This window comes from Oncorhynchus mykiss, chromosome 16 (assembly GCF_057628025.1).
Source record: "Oncorhynchus mykiss isolate SJ-2025 chromosome 16, ASM5762802v1, whole genome shotgun sequence".
Taxonomy (NCBI): Eukaryota; Metazoa; Chordata; class Actinopteri; order Salmoniformes; family Salmonidae; genus Oncorhynchus; species Oncorhynchus mykiss.
The window spans coordinates 50,133,381-50,156,383 of record NC_143037.1 but is presented as its reverse complement, the minus strand read 5'-3'; the positions used below and the strand labels follow the sequence as shown (position 1 = coordinate 50,156,383).

General features: G+C 45.3%; 1 protein-coding gene across 5 annotated transcripts in view; it reads left to right on the top strand.

Moving 5' to 3' along the window:
* Positions 1–22,520, top strand: part of LOC110492148 (calmodulin-binding transcription activator 1) — a 498,493-nt gene extending 475,973 nt beyond the window's left edge. For 4 of the 5 annotated variants that reach the window (XM_090203128.1, XM_090203126.1, XM_090203127.1 and 1 more), the window contains 13 exons: positions 6,311–6,483; positions 6,719–6,915; positions 7,129–7,207; positions 7,395–7,734; positions 7,892–8,379; positions 9,160–9,338; positions 9,604–9,835; positions 10,699–10,770; positions 10,959–10,979; positions 11,325–11,524; positions 13,311–13,385; positions 13,758–13,788; positions 16,873–22,520. In XM_090203128.1, coding sequence (XP_090059254.1) covers positions 6,311–6,483; positions 6,719–6,915; positions 7,129–7,207; positions 7,395–7,734; positions 7,892–8,379; positions 9,160–9,338; positions 9,604–9,835; positions 10,699–10,770; positions 10,959–10,979; positions 11,325–11,524; positions 13,311–13,385; positions 13,758–13,788; positions 16,873–16,905 — 2,120 coding nt within the window. In that variant the 3' untranslated portion in view covers positions 16,906–22,520. The remainder of the gene's footprint in view (positions 1–6,310; positions 6,484–6,718; positions 6,916–7,128; positions 7,208–7,394; positions 7,735–7,891; positions 8,380–9,159; positions 9,339–9,603; positions 9,836–10,698; positions 10,771–10,958; positions 10,980–11,324; positions 11,525–13,310; positions 13,386–13,757; positions 13,789–16,872) is intronic. The other variant, XM_036947090.2, reaches the window with a different exon arrangement.
* The last annotated feature ends 483 nt before the right edge of the window (positions 22,521–23,003 follow it).

Below are 23,003 nucleotides of genomic sequence, written 5' to 3'. Positions count from 1 at the left end.
GAGGAAACCCTATTAAAGAAACCCTCCACAATGGACAGAACTAACAAAGCTGGTCATTATGCCAAAGAAAGAAGGCAACTTAGCTTTTGATTATCAGTGTACCCATGGGTCCCAGCTGTGTGAGCCTGTGCCAGATGGCCTAGCAACCTCTTCCTTTAGACAGGCACAAATACCAGCTTCTGTCAATCAGGAGAATATGCTGCACAGTCACAGACTCTGAGGGTGGTAGGACCACAGTCTTTTTAACTACTGAACATGCGGGGGTTTGCTATAGCCACAGCTTGTCTATTAGACTGCATGTGGTGGTTTGCTACCATATTCACACAGAGGTTGGACCCTGCCTTTCTAGATCAGTACATTTGGGGGTTTGCTACAGTAGTCACATAAAGATAATGATGGGCTCCAGCTGTAGAACAGTGGTTGAGTGGCATTAACGGACCCACAGGTTGGTGTGTGAGGAGAAAGGTGTCAGCTGACACTTCTGCTCTAAATCCAGACCATTGTGACTCAGTATTGTTAGCCTGGCATCCAGACCATTGAGACTCAGTATTGTTAGCCTGGCATCCATACCATTGTAACTCAGTATTGTTAGCCTGGCATCCAGATCATTGTTACTCAGTATTGTTAGCCTGGCATCCAGACCATTGTGACTCAGTATTGTTAGCCTGGCATCCAGACCATTGTAACTCAGTATTGTTAGCCTGGAATCCAGATCATTGTGACTCAGTATTGTTAGCCTGGCATCCAGACCATTGTGACTCATTATTGTCAGCCTGGCATCCAGACCATTGTAACTCAGTATTGTTAGCCTGGCATCCAGATCATTGTGACTAAGTATTGTTAGCCTGGCATCCAGACCATTGTGACTCATTATTGTCAGCCTGGCATCCAGACCATTGTAACTCAGTATTGTTAGCCTGGCATCCAGATTATTGTGGCTCAGTATTATTAGCCTGGCATCCAGACCATTGAGACTCAGTATTGTTAGCCTGGCATCCAGACCATTGTGACTCATTATTGTCAGCCTGGCATCCAGATCATTGTGACTCAGTATTGTTAGCCTGGCATCCAGACCATTGTGACTCATTATTGTCAGCCTGGCATCCAGACCATTGTAACTCAGTATTGTTAGCCTGGCATCCAGATTATTGTGACTCAGTATTATTAGCCTGGCATCCAGACCATTGTGACTCAGTATTGTTAGCCTGGCATCCAGACCATTGTGACTCAGTATTGTTAGCCTGGCATCCAGATCATTGTGACTCAGTATTGTTAGCCTGGCATCCAGATCATTGTAACTCAGTATTGTTAGCCTGGCATCCAGATCATTGTAACTCAGTATTGTTAGCCTGGCATCCAGACCATTGTAACTCAGTATTGTTAGCCTGGCATCCAGATCATTGTGACTCAGTATTGTTAGCCTGGCATCCAGACCATTGTGACTCAGTATTATTAGCCTGGCATCCAGACCATTGAGACTCAGTATTGTTAGCCTGGCATCCAGACCATTGTGACTCAGTATTGTCAGCCTGGCATCCAGACCATTGTAACTCAGTATTGTTAGCCTGGCATCCAGATTATTGTGACTCAGTATTATTAGCCTGGCATCCAGACCATTGAGACTCATTATTGTCAGCCTGGCATCCAGACCATTGTAACTTAGTATTATTAGCCTGGCATCCAGACCATTGTGACTCAGTATTGTTAGCCTGGCATCCAGACCATTGTGACTCAGTATTGTTAGCCTGGCATCCAGACCATTGTAACTCAGTATTGTTAGCCTGGCATCCAGATCATTGTGACTCAGTATTGTTAGCCTGGCATCCAGACCATTGTAACTCAGTATTGTTAGCCTGGCATCCAGACCATTGTAACTCAGTATTGTTAGCCTGGCATCCAGACCATTGAGACTCAGTATTGTTAGCCTGGCATCCAGACCATTGTAACTCAGTATTGTTAGCCTGGCATCCAGACCATTGTAACTCAGTATTGTTAGCCTGGCATCCAGATCATTGTGACTCAGTATTGTTAGCCTGGCATCCAGACCATTGTAACTCAGTATTGTTAGCCTGGCATCCAGACCATTGTAACTCAGTATTGTTAGCCTGGCATCCAGACCATTGAGACTCAGTATTGTTAGCCTGGCATCCAGACCATTGTAACTCAGTATTGTTAGCCTGGCATCCAGACCATTGTGACTCAGTTTTTGTACTAAAAGTGTAGAATATTCGTCCTTGATGCCTTACTAGTCTCCTGTGGCCTTCCATGTACCTTCCTCTCCATGCTACTACATTATACATTGAGAGCTAATTTACTGCAAATAAGTGCTTGTACCTAGTTTTCACGGTCTATCACATAGTTAGTGTGTTCGCGCATTTGTGTGTGTGTGTATATCTGTCTTGCACCTTCCCAACCTGGGCAGTGTGTATCTGCAGTGAAATAGTTAGTGGCCTGTCCTCATGTCCCTCAGCTAGGACAGTGAGCTGTCCTCTACTGTGCTGCTCCAAACCTGTGGCTCAAGTTCTCATACACATTACTAGAAGCTTTAGACTATACCTGAAGTGATTATGCTAGTGCTTCTGTTCCCTCCTCACTTAACCATTTAAGGGGTTATGTAGTGTATTTCAAACTGTCAACCGTAGCTTTATAGGATGAAGCAGCATGTAGAATGAGAATATGTTGGCCTGTCCTTCATTTGATTTGAAACAAAACCGTTGTTCACTCAAACACACAAACCCAGTTTGAGCAGCTCCTATTTGTCAGCTAATACATGTGTTTTCTGGGGGTAAGTGATTAGTCAGCTACTGTTCATATGATGTGCCAGGCTCCCTGTCAATCAGAGCTGTGTCGCTGCAGCCTTAGTGACCCGTGTAGACGTCTTCTATTACACACTGTCAAGAGAGGGAGGAACAAGGCACAAGGGAGGCTGTTGGTGATGTTAGAGTGTTGTTGTAGTTCTGTTTGGCTGGATGCATGCTCCCTCCCTCCATCCAGCCCTCCCGCTCTGTGCTCCCTCCCTCCTCCCTCTGCAGTATACGTGCATCGCATTCAGAGCAGCAGCCAGCAGGTGGAGATGACATCATCTGCACTGCAGCACACTGCAGCACTGAGTCTGAACAAAGACATGTCAGCCAGGCTTGCTGCTGCCGCTAAGTCCTCTCCTCCTGCCCTCGCCACCGTCTCTCTCCCCCTCTCTCCCATCCTTCCTCTCTCAGAGAGCATAACCCTGGTGGCTAGAAATGCTGCAGGGCTGTGACCTACTTAACCCCTCTGACCCTTACCTCCCCCCTCCTACCACTAGGGTATGGTCTGGGTATGGTACCTCTGCAGCCCTCATCAGCACTTTGCCCGTAGCCACCTATGGAGAGGTGAAGAAAGCTAGCACTATGGTGGAGGTGGAGGGGGGGGGGGGGGTAATTTAAGTATCAGCCATGGCTAGTGACAGGATGAGAGCTGGGGAGAGACATAAGGATGGTGTGTATGTGGGATGAACATCCATTGGATTTTCTAGATCTACTACACATCATCGGTGATAGAAGTCATTTACTGGCCATTGGCTGTATGTTTTTTCCTTTAACAGTAACAATTACTTGACTTATACTGAACACAAGCATGACATTCACTCCCTGAAGGGCGGAGAGCTTCTGCCTGAGACTGACTGCCAGGAAACGCTGTAGTGTAAATGTCTGTGGCAGCTCCCCACTTAGGGAGTCATTACATTGTTACTGCAGGGTCCCCTCAGGGAGATAATGTACGACCGTTATCATAATGTAGTGATGGAGAATGGATGTACATGTATGTGTGTTTGTATTCTTTCCATTGTGGGATTTTCTGACCCGTTTTCTACTCGTGCTCCGAGTCTTCCTCTTCCCATTCATCAATAAGCCAATGCCGCGGGGAGGGAGGAACCATACACACACAGGCATATTCCTGTCGCTTAGTTACTGCAGGTTGCCACAGAAACAGCCTCACTGTGGCTAAATGAGAAATGCTAATGCAGTGTTCGTACTGCCTTCCCTACCTGCCTTCCCTACCTGCCTTCCCTACCTGCTTTTCCTACTGCCTTCCCTACCTGCCTTCCCTACCTGCTTTCCCTACCTGCCTTCCCTACTGCCTTCCCTACCTGCCTTCCCTACTGCCTTCCCTACCTGCCTTCCCTACCTGCCTTCCCTACTGCCTTCCCTACCTGCCTTCCCTACTGCCTTCCCTACCTGCCTTCCCTACCTGCTTTCCCTACCTGCCTTCCCTACCTGCTTTCCCTACCTGCCTTCCCTACTGCCTTCCCTACCTGCCTTCCCTACTGCCTTCCCTACCTGCCTTCCCTACATGCCTTCCCTACTGCCTTCCCTACCTAAATGAGAAATGCTAATGCAGTGTTCGTACTGCCTTCCCTACCTGCCTTCCCTACTGCCTTCCCTACTGCCTTCCCTACCTGCCTTCCCTACCTGCTTTCCCTACCTGCCTTCCCTACTGCCTTCCCTACCTGCCTTCCCTACTGCCTTCCCTACCTGCCTTCCCTACCTGCCTTCCCTACTTCCTTCCCTACCTGCCTTCCCTACTGCCTTCCCTACCTGCCTTCCCTACCTGCCTTCCCTACCTGCCTTCCCTACTGCCTTCCCTACATGCCTTCCCTACTGCCTTCCCTACCTGCCTTCCCTACTGCCTTCCCTACCTGCCTTCCCTACTGCCTTCCCTACTGCCTTCCCTACCTGCCTTCCCTACCTGCCTTCCCTACTGCCTTCCCTACCTGCCTTCCCTACCTGCCTTCCCTACCTGCCTTCCCTACTGCCTTCCCTACCTGCCTTCCCTACCTGCCTTCCCTACTGCCTTCCCTACTGCCTTCCCTACCTGCCTTCCCTACTGACTTCCCTACCTGCCTTCCCTACTGCCTTCCCTACCTGCATTCCCTACTGCCTTCCCTACCTACCTGCCTTCCCTACTGCCTTCCCTACCTGCCTTCCCTACTGCCTTCCCTACCTGCATTCCCTACTGCCTTCCCTACCTATCTTCCCTACTGCCTTCCCTACCTGCCTTCCCTACCTGCCTTCCCTACTGCCTTCCCTGCCTGCCTTCCCTACCTGCCTTCGCCTTCCCTACTGAATTCCCTACTGCTTTCCCTGCCTGCCTTCCCTACTGCCTTCCCTACCTGCCTTCCCTTCTGCAATGGACCTACTGCCTTCCCTACTGCCTTCCCTACTCCTGTGCCCATCCCATCCCACGGTCTGTGTGTGTGCGTTTGTGTGCGAGTGTGCATGCGAGTGTGTGCGTATGTGTGTGTGGATGTGTGTGCATGTGTGTGTCTGTCTGGTCTGTGTGTGTGGATGTGTGCGACCGTGTGTACGTGTGTTTGAACATAGAGTTCTCTTCTCTATGTTGGTGTATGTGACTAAAGCACACTAACTGCAGGTCAACTGATGGAGAGCAATCCTACTCCAACCATTACCCACTACCCATTACCCACTACCCACTCGTTGTTCATTATCATTTGATTTGACTTATGTGGCTTCAAGCATAAAATACACTGTATGCATGCAATGTTCTGTATGCTTGTAATTCATTGTTATGGCATTCAGCACTTTTAAATGACTCAGCATTTATTATGTTTTGAACCGTAATTCCAGAGGCATTTCTTTCAGTCCAGGTTGTAGATCGGTTGGTTAACGCTGCTCATGGTTGGAAAACTATTTGGCAGCAGCATTTAGTAACTGTACAGCCTAATAGCCTCCATCTGTCTATCTATGGAAAGCCTTTCTCAAGGACTATGGACGAGTGCTTGTTGAGTGATTTTATACAGTGGCTCTCAGCCCCTCCTACCATATAAGCCAAAGGTAGTGTTATGCGGCCAAGAGAGGCAGAACACAGCAGGAATGATAAACTCAGTCATAATGGGCTAGAGTTAGTTCATCAGTAGGAGAGAGAGTCCATCTGCAGACTCTCCTCAGAGGGTGTCTAAGACCGTGTGTGTGTGCGTGCGTGCGTGCGCGAGCGAGCGGACACTTTCACCAAGCCTCCATCCACTCCCTGGTCAATCATCCAGTCCAGATTACTAGAGGAAAAAAGCATTTTAATGAATGACTGCAGCAATTAGCACAAGATCGATGGGCCTTAAAGGTTATTTAAGTAAAGGCAACAGTGGTGCTGAAGTTAATGACTGATGTGTTTCGACATGTTCATGTGTCTTGGTTGCAGATACCTTCCGATTTATTCAGATGCCTTCATAGGCACCATATGGCACCATAGTACTGGGTGTCACTGATGACCATACTGTAGGTCTATGGATGCTGACGTGTGTTATGTGTCTATGTTGCAGATAACCAGTTCAGAATGTCCATCCTGGAGCGCCTGGAGCAGATGGAGCGACGGATGGCAGAGATGGCCTCCCATCACCAGCAGGGCAGCGGAGGAGGTGCAGGAGGAGGAGGGGGAGCAGGGGCAGGTGGAGGAGGAGGAGGTGGTGGTGGTGGTCACAACAGCCAGACACAGGTAAAGTAGATCATACTGTAGGAAATGCACTATTTCATTGATGGAGCAATGGCTTTGTGATGTATTCAGCGATATAGAAGTGTCTTTGATATTGTATGTACTTGGTAGATATTTGGCTTATGGAGGATGACATTGGAAAAAAGGTACTGTCTGTTTCTGTTTGAGAAGTCAGGTGTTGTAAAGTGTTGGTGTTGTAGTTGAAAGTAACACTGGTTGTGTTTGTGTGTGTTGTCAGTGTGTGTCGGGGCAGGGTCAAGCGGGCAGCAGCTTTGAGAGCCGTGTGGTGGTGGTGTGTGAGAAGATGATGAACCGGGCCTGCTGGGCCAAGTCCAAACACCTGATCCACTCCAAGACCTTCAGGGGCATGACCCTGCTCCACCTGGCCGCTGGGCAGGGCTACGCCACCCTCATCCAGACACTCATCAAGTGGCGGTGAGTGAGAACCTCAGACACCTCTGATTGTCTGTTTATCAAAGTAATATACAGAGAGACCTTGGGACATATAACTATATATTATGGAACTGGTTTAGGACCAGGAAATACTGTATTCAAAAATGGTAAATAGATGAAAACTTTATGTCGATAATGTTGTGTTTTAGCCAGAGGTAGTCTGGGAGTACAGTGTTCTGTTCTCTCCTCCAACAGCACCAAGCATGCAGACAGCATTGACCTGGAGTTGGAGGTCGATCCCCTCAATGTGGACCACTTCTCCTGCACCCCTCTGGTAAGCTATAGAGAGCTGTATCTCATGAAACCACTGCAGGAGTCTTCCATAAAGCCTTTCAAACGCTGCAGACTTTCAGAAATCATTCAATTGTAAGATGAACTTTTCCAATAATGTTAAGTTACCACAGGCATGCTGGCACCTTTCCTCTGACCTGTGACCTGTGCCACTGCTGTCTTTTCTCCAGATGTGGGCGTGTGCCCTAGGTCACCTGGAAGCGGCAGTGGTCCTGTATAAATGGGACCGACGGGCCCTGGCCATCCCTGACTCCTTGGGACGCCTGCCCTTGTCCATCGCCCGCTCCCGCGGCCACACCAAGCTGGCCGAGTGTCTGGAGCAGCTGCAGAGAGAGGAACAGCAGCCCCCTGCACCTCTGCCACCCACCACACGCATGTCCTTCTCCCCCACCCCCCACGACGCTCCCACCTCAGACAGCTGGATGGTCACATGGGCCAGCGACGGCGTGATGGCGCCCGGCGGGAAGAAAGGAGGCTCCACCACGGCCACCTCGAGCAACCTCAACCCAGGTCAGAGCAGACTGGGGGACAGGAGAGGCAGTAACTGAGGCCCCACACTGGTATCAGTGGGGTAAAGGGACAATAGATAAGAGCTTTAGACAAAAACATTTTGGAAATATTGTTTGTTTAAATGTCTTGAAAATAGTATCTTGTATCCCTTCTGCAGACTTGAGAAGGCCGCGATCTGAGCCCTCCAACTACTACAGCAGTGAGTGCCAGCGAGACCTGCCCCTGGCCAAGAAACACAAGCCAAACCCAGAGATGTTCCAGGCCCGGCCCGACAAGGCCATGTCTGTCCCACTGAGCCTGGAGCAGCAGCAGCTACACAAGCTGTCCTTCAGCCCCAAGAGCCTGTCCCATGAGGGCCTCAGCCCAGACAAGAGCCTCTCCGGTGGGGGAAGTGCTGGAGAATCCGGAGGAACCAAGTGGCGCTCCAGGGAGGGTTTCTCCAGTGGGGGCTCAAGCAGGAAGGGCTCGGGGGGCTCTGGGGGCAGCAGCCTGGGAAAGGAGAAGCTGGCTAGCAGGCTGAGACAGAGGGAACAGCTGGGGAACATGCTGGTGATAGCTGAGAGAGAGATGGTGAGCACTGAGCTGCTGTCCTACAGAGAAGATCTGGAGAACCAGGACTGTATGACACAGATGAATGACCTGCAGGTCAGTTAACTCACCCTACTCGCTACTGTCTCTTTACTCTAGTTACTCTTTATCATATCTTTACTGGAGATAGTTGCTTTTTACCATATATTTACTCAAGACAGTGACTCTACTGTTTACCACTCACTCCACTGCCAACCCTGTCTATTGGCCTGCTCATTGCACGGACATTCACACTTGTTTACCAGACAACACTATCCATAGCACGACATAGTATCGACCTCACGTCTATAGATCTGCACTACCAGTGAATATACATGACAAGAAGATGTGATTGACCGCTGGCAGCTCTGTTGGGCCGTGCCACTGGATCCCCTGACGTGTGAAGTCAACACACACACCCACATACACAGGCCTCCCCGGCAGTGTGTGGACCTCCATCACCACATAATAAACTCCATCCATTGATCGGCTCTCACAGCCAAGAGAGCCCTCTGCCATCCATCAGAGTCACACTGAGGCTGAGCCTGGGAGATGAGGGGCAGAGCGAGGGATGCACAACAATAACAACCATCGTCTTCATAGTCATTGTCACGATCGTTGTCATGTTTAATGTTCATTTATCTTAGAAGTCATTCTAAACTTGCAAACTCATAATGTGGAAACATCAAAGATGAAATGGGGATGTAATGACTCATCCTTCCTGCCACATTGTGATGCACCGGAACCAAAAAGCACGTCATTGTAAAGCAACGGAACAAACTGACAGACAATAAGGTACCAATGTGCTAAGTGTGTGATCTGCAGTATACTCAATCCTTGGGGATTCTCCCCCTGCAGGTGAACATGATGACTCTGGCAGAGCACATCATTGAGGCGACCCCAGAGAGGATCAAGAGGGAGAACTTTGTGGCCCTGGACGGGGTGCCCCTGGACAGTACTGGGGTCAGCAACACCATGAGCTGGTTGGCCAGTTACCTCGGAGACGTGGAACAGCTGCCCAGCATTATACATCTACGGTGAGAAACACAGCAGAGCCACACTCTGTACTGAATGTGATCTGGTCTGGTTTTCTGTACCCAGATTAAGTCTATACCTAGTCTAAAAAGCATTCTCAATGGAGAATATGTAGGCTTAACTCTGATCTGGGAAACTGACCATACATGTTTTGTGCGTGGCATAGCAGTAGTGTATTGGTACTACATTTTCTGACAACAATACTTAGCTGATTACTTTTTAAACTGTCACCTCCAACCCCCTGCCCCTCCCTCTGTCTTCCTCCAGATCTCTGTACAGTGGACCTCTCGCTCCGTCCTCCAGCCCAGGGGGGTCTCCCCTGAGGGAGGGGTCCATGGGGAGGCCCACCCTGCCCCCCCCGGCCGACTGGAGCGAGTTCCTCCAGGCCTCCAACAGCAAGGTGGAGAGAGACCTGGCCCAGCTCACCCTGTCCGACCCCGAGCAGAGGGAGCTGTACGAGGCCGCCCGTCTAGTCCAAACTGCCTTCCGCAAGTACAAGGTACAGGCCTGGATGAGGTACCACACACAGTATCATACCTGCTGTCCAAAACAAAGTACAGCATCTCTGTTAGGACTGGCACTCTATGTTGATGTGGTGTTGACCTTAATGTCATCAGGTGAAATGATGAATGGGTCCCTTGAATCTGGAAAGGTTGCTATATGAACAAAGCTACGTCCTGGTCTGTTTCGGAGTGTGCTGAGTGCACAAGACACTATCTTTGCTGTGAGGACCCTCACCCAGTAATCATCAATGGATTGTGTTAATTAACACTCATATCTACCTCTCTCTGTGCGTGTCTCACTAAGACACACTCAAACTCTGTGGTCCCTGTGGTTTCAGCATGGGAAAGGACTGCTTTGAGCAGAGCATGGCCTTGCTTTAAGGAAAGACTGCACTGCTCCTTTTTCCCTGCTCCCTGTAAGCTCTCTCTCCCTTTCTCTTCTCTCTCTATTTAAATTATATGTGTGTGGAGCCCGCTGCTTCCTGTCCTTAACCAGCTCCACATACCCTGCCCAGCTCCCCCACGCCTCACCTTGCTACCCCCCCATGGCTAGCTTTAATGAGTTTCCACGTCTCAAACTGTTCACTATCATTCACTGTCATCTGTTCTACCCCTCTGCCAGCTGACACTGGGGAGGAGAAGAACTCTGGGCTGGCACCACCACCTACCTCTCTTCTCTCCCAGCCCAGGATGGAGCCTCTCCCCCAGCCTCCTCAACCCCAGGTCTTCCCTCTGTCCTCCAGACAACCAGGGCCCTGGGCCCAGGAAGAGACCTCAGGGAGCCGTGGCGCCCTATAATAGACTACGCCACTTCCTATACTTTGACTTCTGACCTCTGACCTCTCCTACTCTCTCACAGGGGCGCCCATTCAGAGATCAACAGGAAGTAGCTGCGGCCGTCATTCAGCGTTGTTACAAGAAGTACAAACAGGTAGGCTGGGCACACACATGGAGATTCAATAGTTGGATGCTTTTACATATTGCATTATCTTACAGACAGTGGATAGATGCAGTACATTTATTAGGGATTTTTAGAAAGCCTTTAACTTTTTCTAGGCGCAGACTGAACCTTGTTCATGCCTTCGTGATTCACAATCTCACATTTTCTTTGTTTGCAAGCTTACATGGATAGCCTTGAAGGTAACATATTTTCACTGTCTCAGATTGCTTACAATGCAACCTAAGTTCACTTGACTTGGTTATATTGATACTCAACCTATATCAGCACCTTTCCTAAGTCCAGTTATATAGTATTGTGCCTGATTCACACTCTAGGGCCAACCTTAACCGTACTGGCTAGTCTATCTTTTGCAGCACGGTTCCAGCAACTAGAGTGAATGCGTCACCAGGTCAGCCCAGTTTGGCTTGACTTGATTTGGCCATAGAGTGTGAATCAGACAAGAAATGTGTGCATTTGAGGCCATCATTTCCAAACCTCCTGTTCCTGACCCTCCGTCTCCTCCTCTCTGGTCGTCTCGGTGGCAGTATGCACTTTATAAGAAGATGACGCAGGCCGCCATTCTTATCCAGAGTAAGTTCCGCAGCTACCAGGAGCAGAGGAAGTTCCAGCAGAGCAGGCGGGCGGCCGTGCTGATCCAGCAGTACTACCGCGGCTACAAGGAGTTTGGCAGGCTCAGGCCCCACCGCAGAGGAGCCGCCGCCGCCCTGGTGCAACATAAACTCAGGTATGTGTATACACACACACACACACACACACACACACACACACACACACACACACAGGTAGCTAAACACACTGTCACGCTGGTATAAAGGATGTTGCAGGAATACACAATAGGGGTTTTTAATACACCCAAAACAAACACATATACAAAACACTGGGCTGTACCCAAACAAAAGAGAGAGGGTAAACCTTGATGAACGACACGGAACGATACCCGTAATACACAATCTATAAAGCACGCAGCATAACAGCTGCACCAACGCATAGGTACTCACACGGCCAACGGACATGAGAACAATAATCGACAGCCCAATGGGGGAAACAAAGGGCACATTTATGCAAGTACTAATCAGTCGGAATAGGGGACAGGTGTGTGTAATGACACAGTTCAGTGCAGCCTAGAAGGCCGGTGACGTGGACCTCCGGAACTGGTGAACAGAATGAGCAGTAGTACTGGGGGGATCCGTGACACTCACACAACAACACACACACACACAGTAGCACACTCACACTGAAACACAACAACACACACACACACAGTAGCACACTCACACTGAAACACAGCAACACAAACTCAGGTAGTTAAATACACATTATAAACTGGGTGGTTCGAGCCCTGAATGCCTATTGGCTGACAGCCACGGGTATGACAAAACATTTATTTTAATTATAATCTAATTATAATCGCATTATGTTGGTAAACAGTTTATAATAGCATTAAGGCAACTCAGGGGTTTGTGGTATATAATATCCCACGGCTAATAGCTGTATCCAGGCACTCCGCGTTGCATCGTGCTTAAGAACAGCCCTTGGCCATGGTATATTGGCCATATACCACAAACCCCCCCTCATGCCTTATTGATTAAATAACACACACACACGAACATACAGCAGCATAAACTCAAGTAGCTAAACGCATTGACACACACTCAGATACACACACAGTAATACACACATACAGCAGCATAAACTCAAGTAGCTAAACGCATTGACACACACTCAGATACACACACAGTAATACACACATACAGGAGGCGGGCCTCATTACAGGATAGCGGCAGTCTGCAGTTGTTACATCTATTTTGGGACTTATAAATGAATGATATGTACCCATGGTTCTTAAAGAATATAACTTATAAATGAATGATATGTACCCATGGTTCTTAAAGAATAGAACTTATAAATGCCTCATGAGCTTAGTTCAACTGCCGTACCCCATCAGAACCCAACATATAAGCTTATTTTATGCCAATGTCTGTAAACAAAGTACATTTTAACAAACTCTATATCCCCTCAAAAGTAATATTTTGATACTAAGGGTTTGGTCAGACCCGTAGCTCCGTCTATGAATTTGAGAGTGGTACATTTCTTCAGCCCCATCCCTCAGCTTTTTTATGGAACGGGGGTAGGGAGAAGGCAACTGCTGACTGCCACTTTAACCTTGCAGACTTCACTTGGGGAAATCAATTTATAACGAACGACTGCAGTCCCATTTGCAGTCCCTAGAATCGTAGTGGCCTTCTGTGTTCATGCGTAATTGGTTGAGATTTTGAACATACGACTTCTGTAAATATCTTTTACATTGATGAAGACACCAAGGCTCTTGAGTTTCCCCGGAGAGGATAGTATCCATGCTATAACAGAATCTCCTGAAGTCAAGGTTAAAAGCGTGGTTGAAAAAGAGCACAAGCATTGTGAAACTACACTAGCCTCAAACAGCCACAGTATCTTTTAATATTGTGGACCCTCTCAAAAGCCAGGGTTCCCTCTTGTCTTGTGTGTTGTAGAAGTAGTCTGCTCTCCAAGAGGCAGGATCAGGCTGCCAGGAAGATCATGCGGTTTCTACGCCGCTGCCGCCACAGGTAAGCCCCGCCCACAACCCTAACTCCTATGGGTTTCCAAATATGTTTGTTATGTTCACACACACACTACCAAATACATACCTTCTTTCAGTGTAGGGATTTGCAAGATAAATGAATGGTTCACTACACGTTAGATGGCGAGAAGGAGTCTGCACAGATGAGAGGGACAGTTCTCTGTTTTCATTTGTCTATTTTATTTATTTTGGGGTTGATAAAAGGTCTAGGTGGGTTATATACAACACTTCAGACACCCCCCTCTTCCCCTCCACTGTATTTGGCCCCCACCTCTCTTCTCCTCGCCCCAATTCCTTCCCTCACAGTGCCTACTGTGTGCTAATAGCTGTCTGGTATTGTTTTGCTTTTTATGCGAAGCCCCTTGATGGACCATAGACTGTTCAAGCGGGTGAGTGCAGCCTCAGCAACTCAGTTCGTCCTTCTCTTTCTCTCCTCCTCGTCTACACTGTATGTCTCTGCCTCTCTCTCTCTAACAATACAGTTATATATCCTGAGTCCTTGACCTCCTCTCTGTCTCTCTCTCACTCTCTCTCACTTTCTTTCCATCCATCTCTCCCTCCCTCTCAACCTCTCTCTCTCTCTCTCTCTCTCTCTCTCTCTCTCTCCCCCTCCCTGTATCTTGTCCATCACTGTTGCTTGATGCCTGCTTGCATGATGGCTGCCTACTGGAGCCACAGGTGGACTGACTGAGAAGCTCAGAGTCAGAGCAGGCGTAACTTTACTCTTATTAAACCAACTAACCACCGCTTATGAATGACTATGCCACTGCAACACTTAACAGGCACCTCTTTCTCTTCTCTGGAAAGGAGTTGAATTGTTCTTCTGTTTTATTGATGTGGTTGTGAAAATGCCTATTTACAGAACGGAAGGTGGTTTTCTCTATGTTGCATGCCTCTATGGGCCTTGCTCTTTAACATGTACCCCCAGGCATGCTATGGACCGGATATTTTCTACCAAACAGCTGTCTGTCTTACTGTCTGTCCTGTTGTGCCCCACATGACAGAGTTGAGGGAGGGCTTGATCCCCTTCGGTTTTGTTCACTCAAACTGTCAAAACTGTCTTGTACGAGCTCCCTTCGGCATCGCATTGATATCTGTCACTATTTCAGGCCTGGTTCAATGACACTTGCGTCATCACTGAAAATATTGAAGAAATTCTTCATGGGTGGAAACGGTTTGTCTGTCCCACTACTCCCCCGGAAAGTCTTCGGGCATATTGACAAAAATACCGACAGTATGTGACGGTTATCATCAGCGTCATCATCTTTATGACTCACAAACAATGTAGTTCACCTTCTTAGACAAGGGGGAATTTTGAATGTATGAATCAATTCATTGTGAGAGTCAATTCATTGTGAGAATCAATTCATTGTAATATATCAGCACAATCTCTATATGACAAATTGCTAGGTTGATAAGGCCATACCACTGATAACTTAACTTCCTCTGTATCTGAGACATCCTTACTGTACGGAATGGGTTACTGTGCTTTGAGAGCAGGTGAGGTAGCTTCAGTACTATGAAGGTGCGATAGCATGCATGTTTGTTAAGATCTGGGTTACAGTGCTGTGATAGCACAAATAGGTCAGACTAGCAGTACCAAGCAAACAATGGGGGGGGAGTCCCTGCCATGCACCTCCAGGGAGTTAGAACAGCAGGAGTGGTACCAGTAATGGATTCACACCCCAGGGGAAGAGGAAGAGGAAGTAGCACACTGAGAATCACTAAACCTACATAAATAGCAGTGTGGGTGGGGGCTCACCGCTGAGCTCTGTAGAGTTGAAGGACATTCGGGTTGATACACGTCTAAACCCATGTGAAATGTAACGCATTCTGAATTGAATTTATTTGGGTAAAAAACATATACAACAATATGCACAATGTATTCCCAGAGGGCAGCATTTAAAAGTACAAATGAAAACACTTGTTTGCAAACTGGTCCTCAGTCGTAAAAAATGGACATTACCTTGGTTCTATCCACTCATTGTCCACTCATCCTAAATGTATATGAGAAGACTTTTCTCAGAAGCAGTATAGAAGGTAAAGCCAGGCAGAGCAAATACACCAGTCCCACTGTTCCTGTGGTCAGCAGTACAAGCACCAAGGGCCAATAGGTATATTGATTATGATATAACACAGTAATTGGCTAATGACTTACAGTACAGTGAGATCTACTGAGTCCATTGTACACACTGATTAGGTGTGGTGTTTACTGAGCCGTCAGTTTGGCTCTGGCTCAGTTTGGACATGGTTCACAAGTGGAATGCCAAGGTAATGTCACTTCCCAGTAGACATAATGCAATACAAACACAATACAAGTTTGGATAGGATATTTTTTTTTCTTTCGCAAATTGAATGCGTTACATTTTCAATTGTGTTAGTAGTTCATCATTTAGTGATAGACACAATAATACAGTCCTCTGATTAAACTCATTTAAACACAATTCTGGAGTGATAAAGTAATTTATTTGGTGCATAGCAATGTTCCAGATACAAACCAATTTGTTAACCTCTGCCTGCCTTGATGGTCTCTTTCAGCCCAACAAATATTTGGTGGAATTGTCAAGGGACTGTTTCCTCTCTTGAGATTTGTTTTGGAGAGAGTTACATTATCGAGACACCTTATTTCAATCACATTATATTCTCAAGAGTCTAAAAGTAAATCAAACTGCTTTAAGAATCGTTTTCAAGTTTCAATGTTGACCTGTATTGAATGAATGGGTTCAGTGAGCTGTAAGACTTAGGGATTCAACATAATCATTTAGACTGAATGAGATCTAATCCAAATAAGTCTTTATCAATGTTGATAGTTGTCAGATTAATCAGTGTTTTCTTTCCAGACCAGCACCAGCTCCCGTTGACGAGGGCTGTGTCGATCTCCATGTCTCTTGTCCTCTCTCGAGGGAATGGTGTCCTCTATGGAGGGGAATGGTATCCTCTAGGGAGGGGAATGGTGTCCTCTAGGGAGGGGAATGGTGTCCTCTATGGAGGGGAATGGTGTCCTCTATGGAGGGGAATGGTGTCCTCTATGGAGGGGAATGGTGTCCTCTATGGAGGGGAATAGTGTCCTCTATGGAGGGGAATGGTGTCCTCTAGGGAGGGGAATGGTGTCCTCTATGGAGGGGAATGGTGTCCTCTAGGGAGGGGAATGGTGTCCTCTATGGAGGGGAATAGTGTCCTCTATGGAGGGGAATAGTGTCCTCTATGGAGGGGAATGGTGTCCTCTAGGGAGGGGAATGGTGTCCTCTATGGAGGGGAATGGTGTCCTCTAGGGAGGGGAATGGTGTCCTCTAGGGAGGGGAATGGTGTCCTCTAGGGAGGGGAATGGTGTCCTCTAGGGAGGGGAATGGTGTCCTCTAGGGAGGGGAATGGTTTGAGACATTAGAGTACATCACCATCCAGTGAGAGCTGATCTGTGACGGTGATCATAGACCCCTGTTTAAATGATGTCTGTCTCTCCGTCTGTGTTTCAGAGTGAACGAATCGAAAAGGGCCAAGGAACATGAGAACCCTCAGAAGAGCCCCCTCACAATGTGACATCACTCTCCTCCTTTTCTTTCCCCCCTTTGTACCCAAGACATTTTACAAGAGAAGAAAATAAACAGTTCAGTGAAAACACTGCGATTATTATTACAACTATGACAGCGTGACTGATTCCACTTCGATTACATGTACAACAACAACAGCATTTTTCACGTTTATCTATCGTTGTGTATGTTGGAGAGTGGCAACTTCTTCTGTAGAATTCTAAACTAAAGGAGAAGAAGCTGTGGGGGGCAGAACATTCGCTTCATGACATTTTTTGCACTTTTTCATGGATTGCTTTGTCTTTTTGGGAGTATCGGAGTCTAGGTTTTTAGATGGTAAAGGAAGAGGAATGTTGGACATGTGGAAAAGGTCCCTGCCACCAGTGGATCAAACCAAAAGGATAAGATGGAGGACAGCTAGGATGGAGGACAGACGCCAACCAGAACATAAGGAAACATTACAGAAACACATTGGGACTTGGCTCTAATTGTATTTCATCATTTTTTTTAAAAAGTGAACTGATTCATCCATTTGAAGGAGAAAACATGTCATCTAATGAACCAAACATTCTCGGTAATATATTGATCCATTTGCAAACTTACTCTCCCTATCAACAGTCGGTGAATACATTCAGTATAGTAACTGGAAATAGATCAAGCGTCCTTCTGTTACGCTGTGCTCTACTCCGCCAGTCAGTCCGAAGGGGTGGGGCTGCATATGAATGTAGGAGGGGTGTGAGAAGGAATGGGCGGGGCTTATTAAAATAATGACTTATTTTGTTATCTACGTTTAGGGGGCACTGTGAGGCAAGAGATAGGGGATTCAATGGTGTGTGTTTTTTTTTTTTTAAATATATGTTTAATTCCTCTTTGCTTGAATCTGTTCCGTGCTTATACCCATTACCGGTATAACTGACTTGTCTCCTAAAAAATGATGTGTTGTCAATTTTATCAAATGTGCATGCCTATGGGTGAAGGTCTTCGCCTGCGTGCTTGAAATTAGGTCTGTAACCTCTGTTTTTCAATGTTTTGCGTTTGTCTTCATGTTAAAATGCAACAGAGTCTCCCATGTACCCACCTACTTCCCCAAGAGTCATTCATACCCTCTAGTTACTGAATATTGTCCTCTTGTTTTCTTTTTCATTTGCCTTATTTGTTTCCTCGGTATTCTAAAAAGAAAGAAAACTTGCCTCTTTTGTGTTGTAATGATTACAGTCATGAAGGTTATTGTTGTTCTTTTTAAATGAACTTCAGGGCCTGTGAGGGCTTTTGAGGGGAAGATCACATACATTGCCTTGACATCTTAGAGATTCTTCGAGGGGTCCCTAAGCTAGTCCCAAAATAGGGGTTAGACAAATCCATATTTTTGACAATTGAGCGGTTTCTGTATATAAAGAAGGCTGAAGGTACGTAGGGAAAAACATTTACCCAAAAGGGGATTGTATTTTAGAAATATATTATTTTATTCATTAAAAAGGGGTCAAAAACAGGTACGAGACAAAAACAGAATATTTGTATAGTTTTGTTTGAATGCCTAAGAAGTATGGTTGTATTGATTGTATATAGTGTAAATACCTGGGATAAAAATGAGCTATGTGCATGAAAAACATGAACAAAGGTTAAAAAAAAAACACTAAACAAAAGCAGTAGTGGCTATGCTCTGTAAAATGATTCTAACTATTTCACTATAAGAGTATTTTATTTTATTTTGATTGTTCTTGAGAAGAACATTTTGCTAAAGCATGACATTATTGCGAATACTAAAAAGTTTAAAAAAAATATATATAATGTATTTAGAGATAGGAGAAATCTGCAAAATGATCTTAAGACATGTATGGTTATGTTTACATTTTTGTTTTGGGCTACCAAGAATCTTTTGCCAATGGTGCCAAGTAATGTGAATGCTATATTGCTTAACAAGAGAATTAAGTTAATCTTATCAGAACAGATAATCATACAATGAAATAGACACTAGCATTGAAGACCACAAGGTCCCATCACGACTGGCAGCGTATCACAGATAGAGAGGTACACATTGCAGAGGGATAAATATTTCTACAGCAACTTTTAAGTCTCCTGTTTCTCACCCATTATCGCACGTCAGAACAACCCAAGATTTGTTTTTGTTGCCATCATCACCAAATACACAGGGATCACTTTGTCAGTTACATTTCGAATGCAAAAGAAAGGTGTGCTTTATTTCATCCGTATGAGAGAAGGGTGGTGGTGTCAATGTCTCTTAGCATGTTCGTATGGATTGTGTTCATATAAAGATTGTAAATGGCAACCGTGTCTATGGGAATCTCAGCCCTGTTTTTTGTTGTTGTTGTTTATAGTTGAGGTTGATTGAACATGCGTTTCATAGGACAACTCACGGGTGATGAAATAGACGATATCCAACTGCTGACACACCAAGACGTTTGTTTTTACGTTTTGGGCTGGAAGCTTAACTTTACCAAGGCCTGTCAGGGTCAGGACAGACCAGAGTCAACATGTAATGTGGCCAACAGTGAATGATGTGTAGCATCGCTGGCATTCTTTGTAAAAGTCAACGAGTCATTTGCCTGCAGAAGCAACACTTGAAACAATCGAAAGTGCAACAACAGCAAAAAAGAACGGATGGGGTTTTATGATGAAACACATGAACCATTTATGGATCGTTGCAGCTAAGTCAATGAGCCAAAAGGAGTGTAAGCGTAACAAGATGCACCACTACTATTATAGCAACTTCCGAGGAAGAATACAATGTATGTGTCTGGTTCATAATGGGGTATGTGAGGGCAGTGTTTGAAAGATGATGAAATGAGATGTGGGAAGTGGGAACAGACCCATTGATACCAGTTGATTATACTGTATCTGTGAATGCATGATAGAGACTATCCAATGGTATTCAATCCTAGGCCATAAGTGTCTGCTGGTTCTTGCAGTTTTGCCGATATATATTCTATTCCTATAAGAACATGCCATTGGACAATTACATTGTGTTGTTTTAAATGCTGAAATGCATCTCAGACACTGTTGGCTGTTCTGATGTTTTTGTTTTTCTGTACTTCTGGGTTTATTTCTCTGTATGTTTGTGTTTATTTCACAGAGACTTGATATGTAAACCTATTTTCAGAGTGTTTATGTAGAAAGTGCCTAATCATATCCTGATTGATCGCACAAAGCCAATGTCAGGAAGCATGCAAGGTACCTAAGGAGGAAAACATGGCTTTGGAGATACCAATAGCAACTGATCCATAATTCTTTAGGACTACTGTATATCAAGTACATACAATATATCAACCCAAAACCATCACCAAAATCAGTCCAGTGACAGTGTTCCCTTACCCCACGGAGCGCATTCCATCTTGTCAACATTCTAAGCGTTTTCATTTTCTATTGGAACTGCCTGTTGAAACCATGAGAATTAGATTCCATAACTTCTGTGGTTTTATTGCCTTGCATTCATCATTCTGGTAGTGGTAAGAATGCCAGCCAATACACTGCTGTGGCCATATGAGAAGGTTTTATTATGCTTGCATGATATAGTTAACTGGGTGACTGAACTGCACCCAAAGCATGCTTATTTTTCTAGAATCGGTAGTTAGACTTTTAAAGACTTGCTGTTCTGTAAAACGAAGAACGTTGGTTTGACGTGTCACAGAACTCTCAAAGACGGAGGGCATGTGATTGGAGGGAAGAGGAGAACCCTTAAAATACAAACTATGATCAATCTGCAGTATTTACTGACCATATTTCCAGGGGTAGCATGAGGGCAAGTTTTTCTAGAAGCAAGTTGAAACTTTTTTTTAACACATTTGATTTTTCATTCATTTGGATATAGAGATGGTGTGCTCTCAACTTCAAATACCTGACCAGTTCGGACACTCTTTTGGCAGTATACTGCAAGTATTATACTAGACAACAATACACACACACACACAGGCAACAGTACACTGCACTGGACATATCCAGATATGCAGATAGGTATGTCAAGGCACAGTCAGTCTCACTTGTACACAGTTCAGCAGATGGAGCTCATCATTGTGTTATTTTCCTAGCCTGCTCCTAGTCCTAGGGAACGGCTCACCTCCCTTCCGTCTTTTACTCAGGGTGCCAAAATGGGGAGGAGGAAGTGGAGCAGGACACTGATTGGTGATTCACTGCAGAGAGAGAGGACATACTGTATTGAAGTAGGATAGGAAGATGCAACACCCCTCAACAGAGCTTTCTGGTCAAGACAGGCAAAGGATTACTATGATCCTGGATACATTACTGTTATCTATTTCCTCTCAGATAAGTAAGCTGAACTGAGGAGAGATGTAAGGACACTAAATCAAAAATAGGGGACACAAATCATTGTAGTGTAGCTAATTATAGTTGAGACAAGTTGATCACAATTGACAGTACGGTCAATTATTTCTGTCTTGGCTATAGCTCAGACAGAAAGGAGTTTGCATTATGGGACACTATGGCTTGAAGTCTAATGGAAATGCTTAACTTTCTTTTATAGACTATGCTAATGAGTATAGTAACATTTCAACCTTTGACCTCCTCTGACTTGATGTTTCTCAGTAAAACAAGGACTTGCGATGTAATAGTATCACACACAGCTTCGAATAGTCTATCGAGTTATTCTCAGTTATACATTTCATCTCGGTTAAGATATGGGTGATGACATGTTGAAACATTTGAGTGGGGTCTTCCTGAGACTTTGAGGCAGTTGAAGATGACCAGATATTAAAGGGACAGTTGTTTCAGAAAAAAAGCCCTTCAGGAATGGCTGACAGCCATTTTCTGGGTGGTATGACAGTTTAGCTATAGAAACAGGCACTTCATATGGATTTGATTACCTTCATTACACTCTGCTAATTGACCTGAGGGACTAGCTTTCCTCCTCTACCTTTGTCAATGCACCCAAACTACTGAAAGGTAGGCACATCAGGACCACAGAGCAGAAACCATCTCACAACGTTTTCCACTTGTGGACACAGAGCAATAAGCATTATTTTGTGGAGACCTATAGACCTAGTGAAGATAGAAGATGATTGGACACATTTAGTTGACATACTCTTATGCAAATGCCAGTATTGCAAGACAAGCATTCAGTAGTTTATGGACAGCAATTATATGGCACCCTTTACCGAACTGCACGTTTTCATCAATTCCAAACCAAGAAGAAAAAAAATGGCCCTTCTTTAAACAAAGTCGTGGGTCCTCGACACTTTGCATGTGAACTAGTGTTAGATACATTTTCCTCTCCTCTATAACTGTCTTCCTCTCTTGTCTTTCCCTGTTGTGACCCTCTCTTTCTCTCCTTCCCCTATTATTTCAACCACTCCTTTTTCCCGTTCTCCTAATGTGTATTGCTTTCTCCTCTTTTTCTTCCCCCTCTTTCTGGTTTGTTAGTTTTGTTTTTGTAATTGTGCATGTACAAGTGTCACTGACTCGATGGATATGTAAAAAAAAAAAGTAAAAAATTACGAGATTTCAGCTGCTGAAGCCATGCAAAACGTTTTGAAATGCCCTTAAAATATGGAAGATGTTTTCTGAATGCTTTATATTCTTTCTGCTGTAAAATAATAAAAAAAGAAAAAAATGAAGAAAACAAACAACATTTGATTGTGTCTCCTTTTCCCTCTACAGTATCGTCCACTGCCTGTACTTTAGCCACATTTTGTTGTAGTCACCCACTGCCAGCTTATTTACATGCCTACTAATTGTTCTGCAATATATTAACACTGCATCATGTTAGTGCTGTAAATTCAGATTTGACATGCACTGTTATATGGGTAATATCATGAATAATGTCATTCCGTCTATCTGATACTCACTTCACACCCATAAAGAGTATCATCCTATTCAGTAGACTAGAATGTGGCAATAAAAACGCATGTGGTATTTTACCTCAAGTCGCAGTTGATAAGGCAATCTTACCTCAGATACTGTCCAGGCAGTAAATTCAGATTCAAATTCAGAAAACTTTTAATGTCCTCAATGAGGCAATTCATTTTTCACTAATCACAATACATACAGATGAAAAATACATATGGAAAAACAACAGAATAGCAAAGGATGATTACATGTCAGTAGGC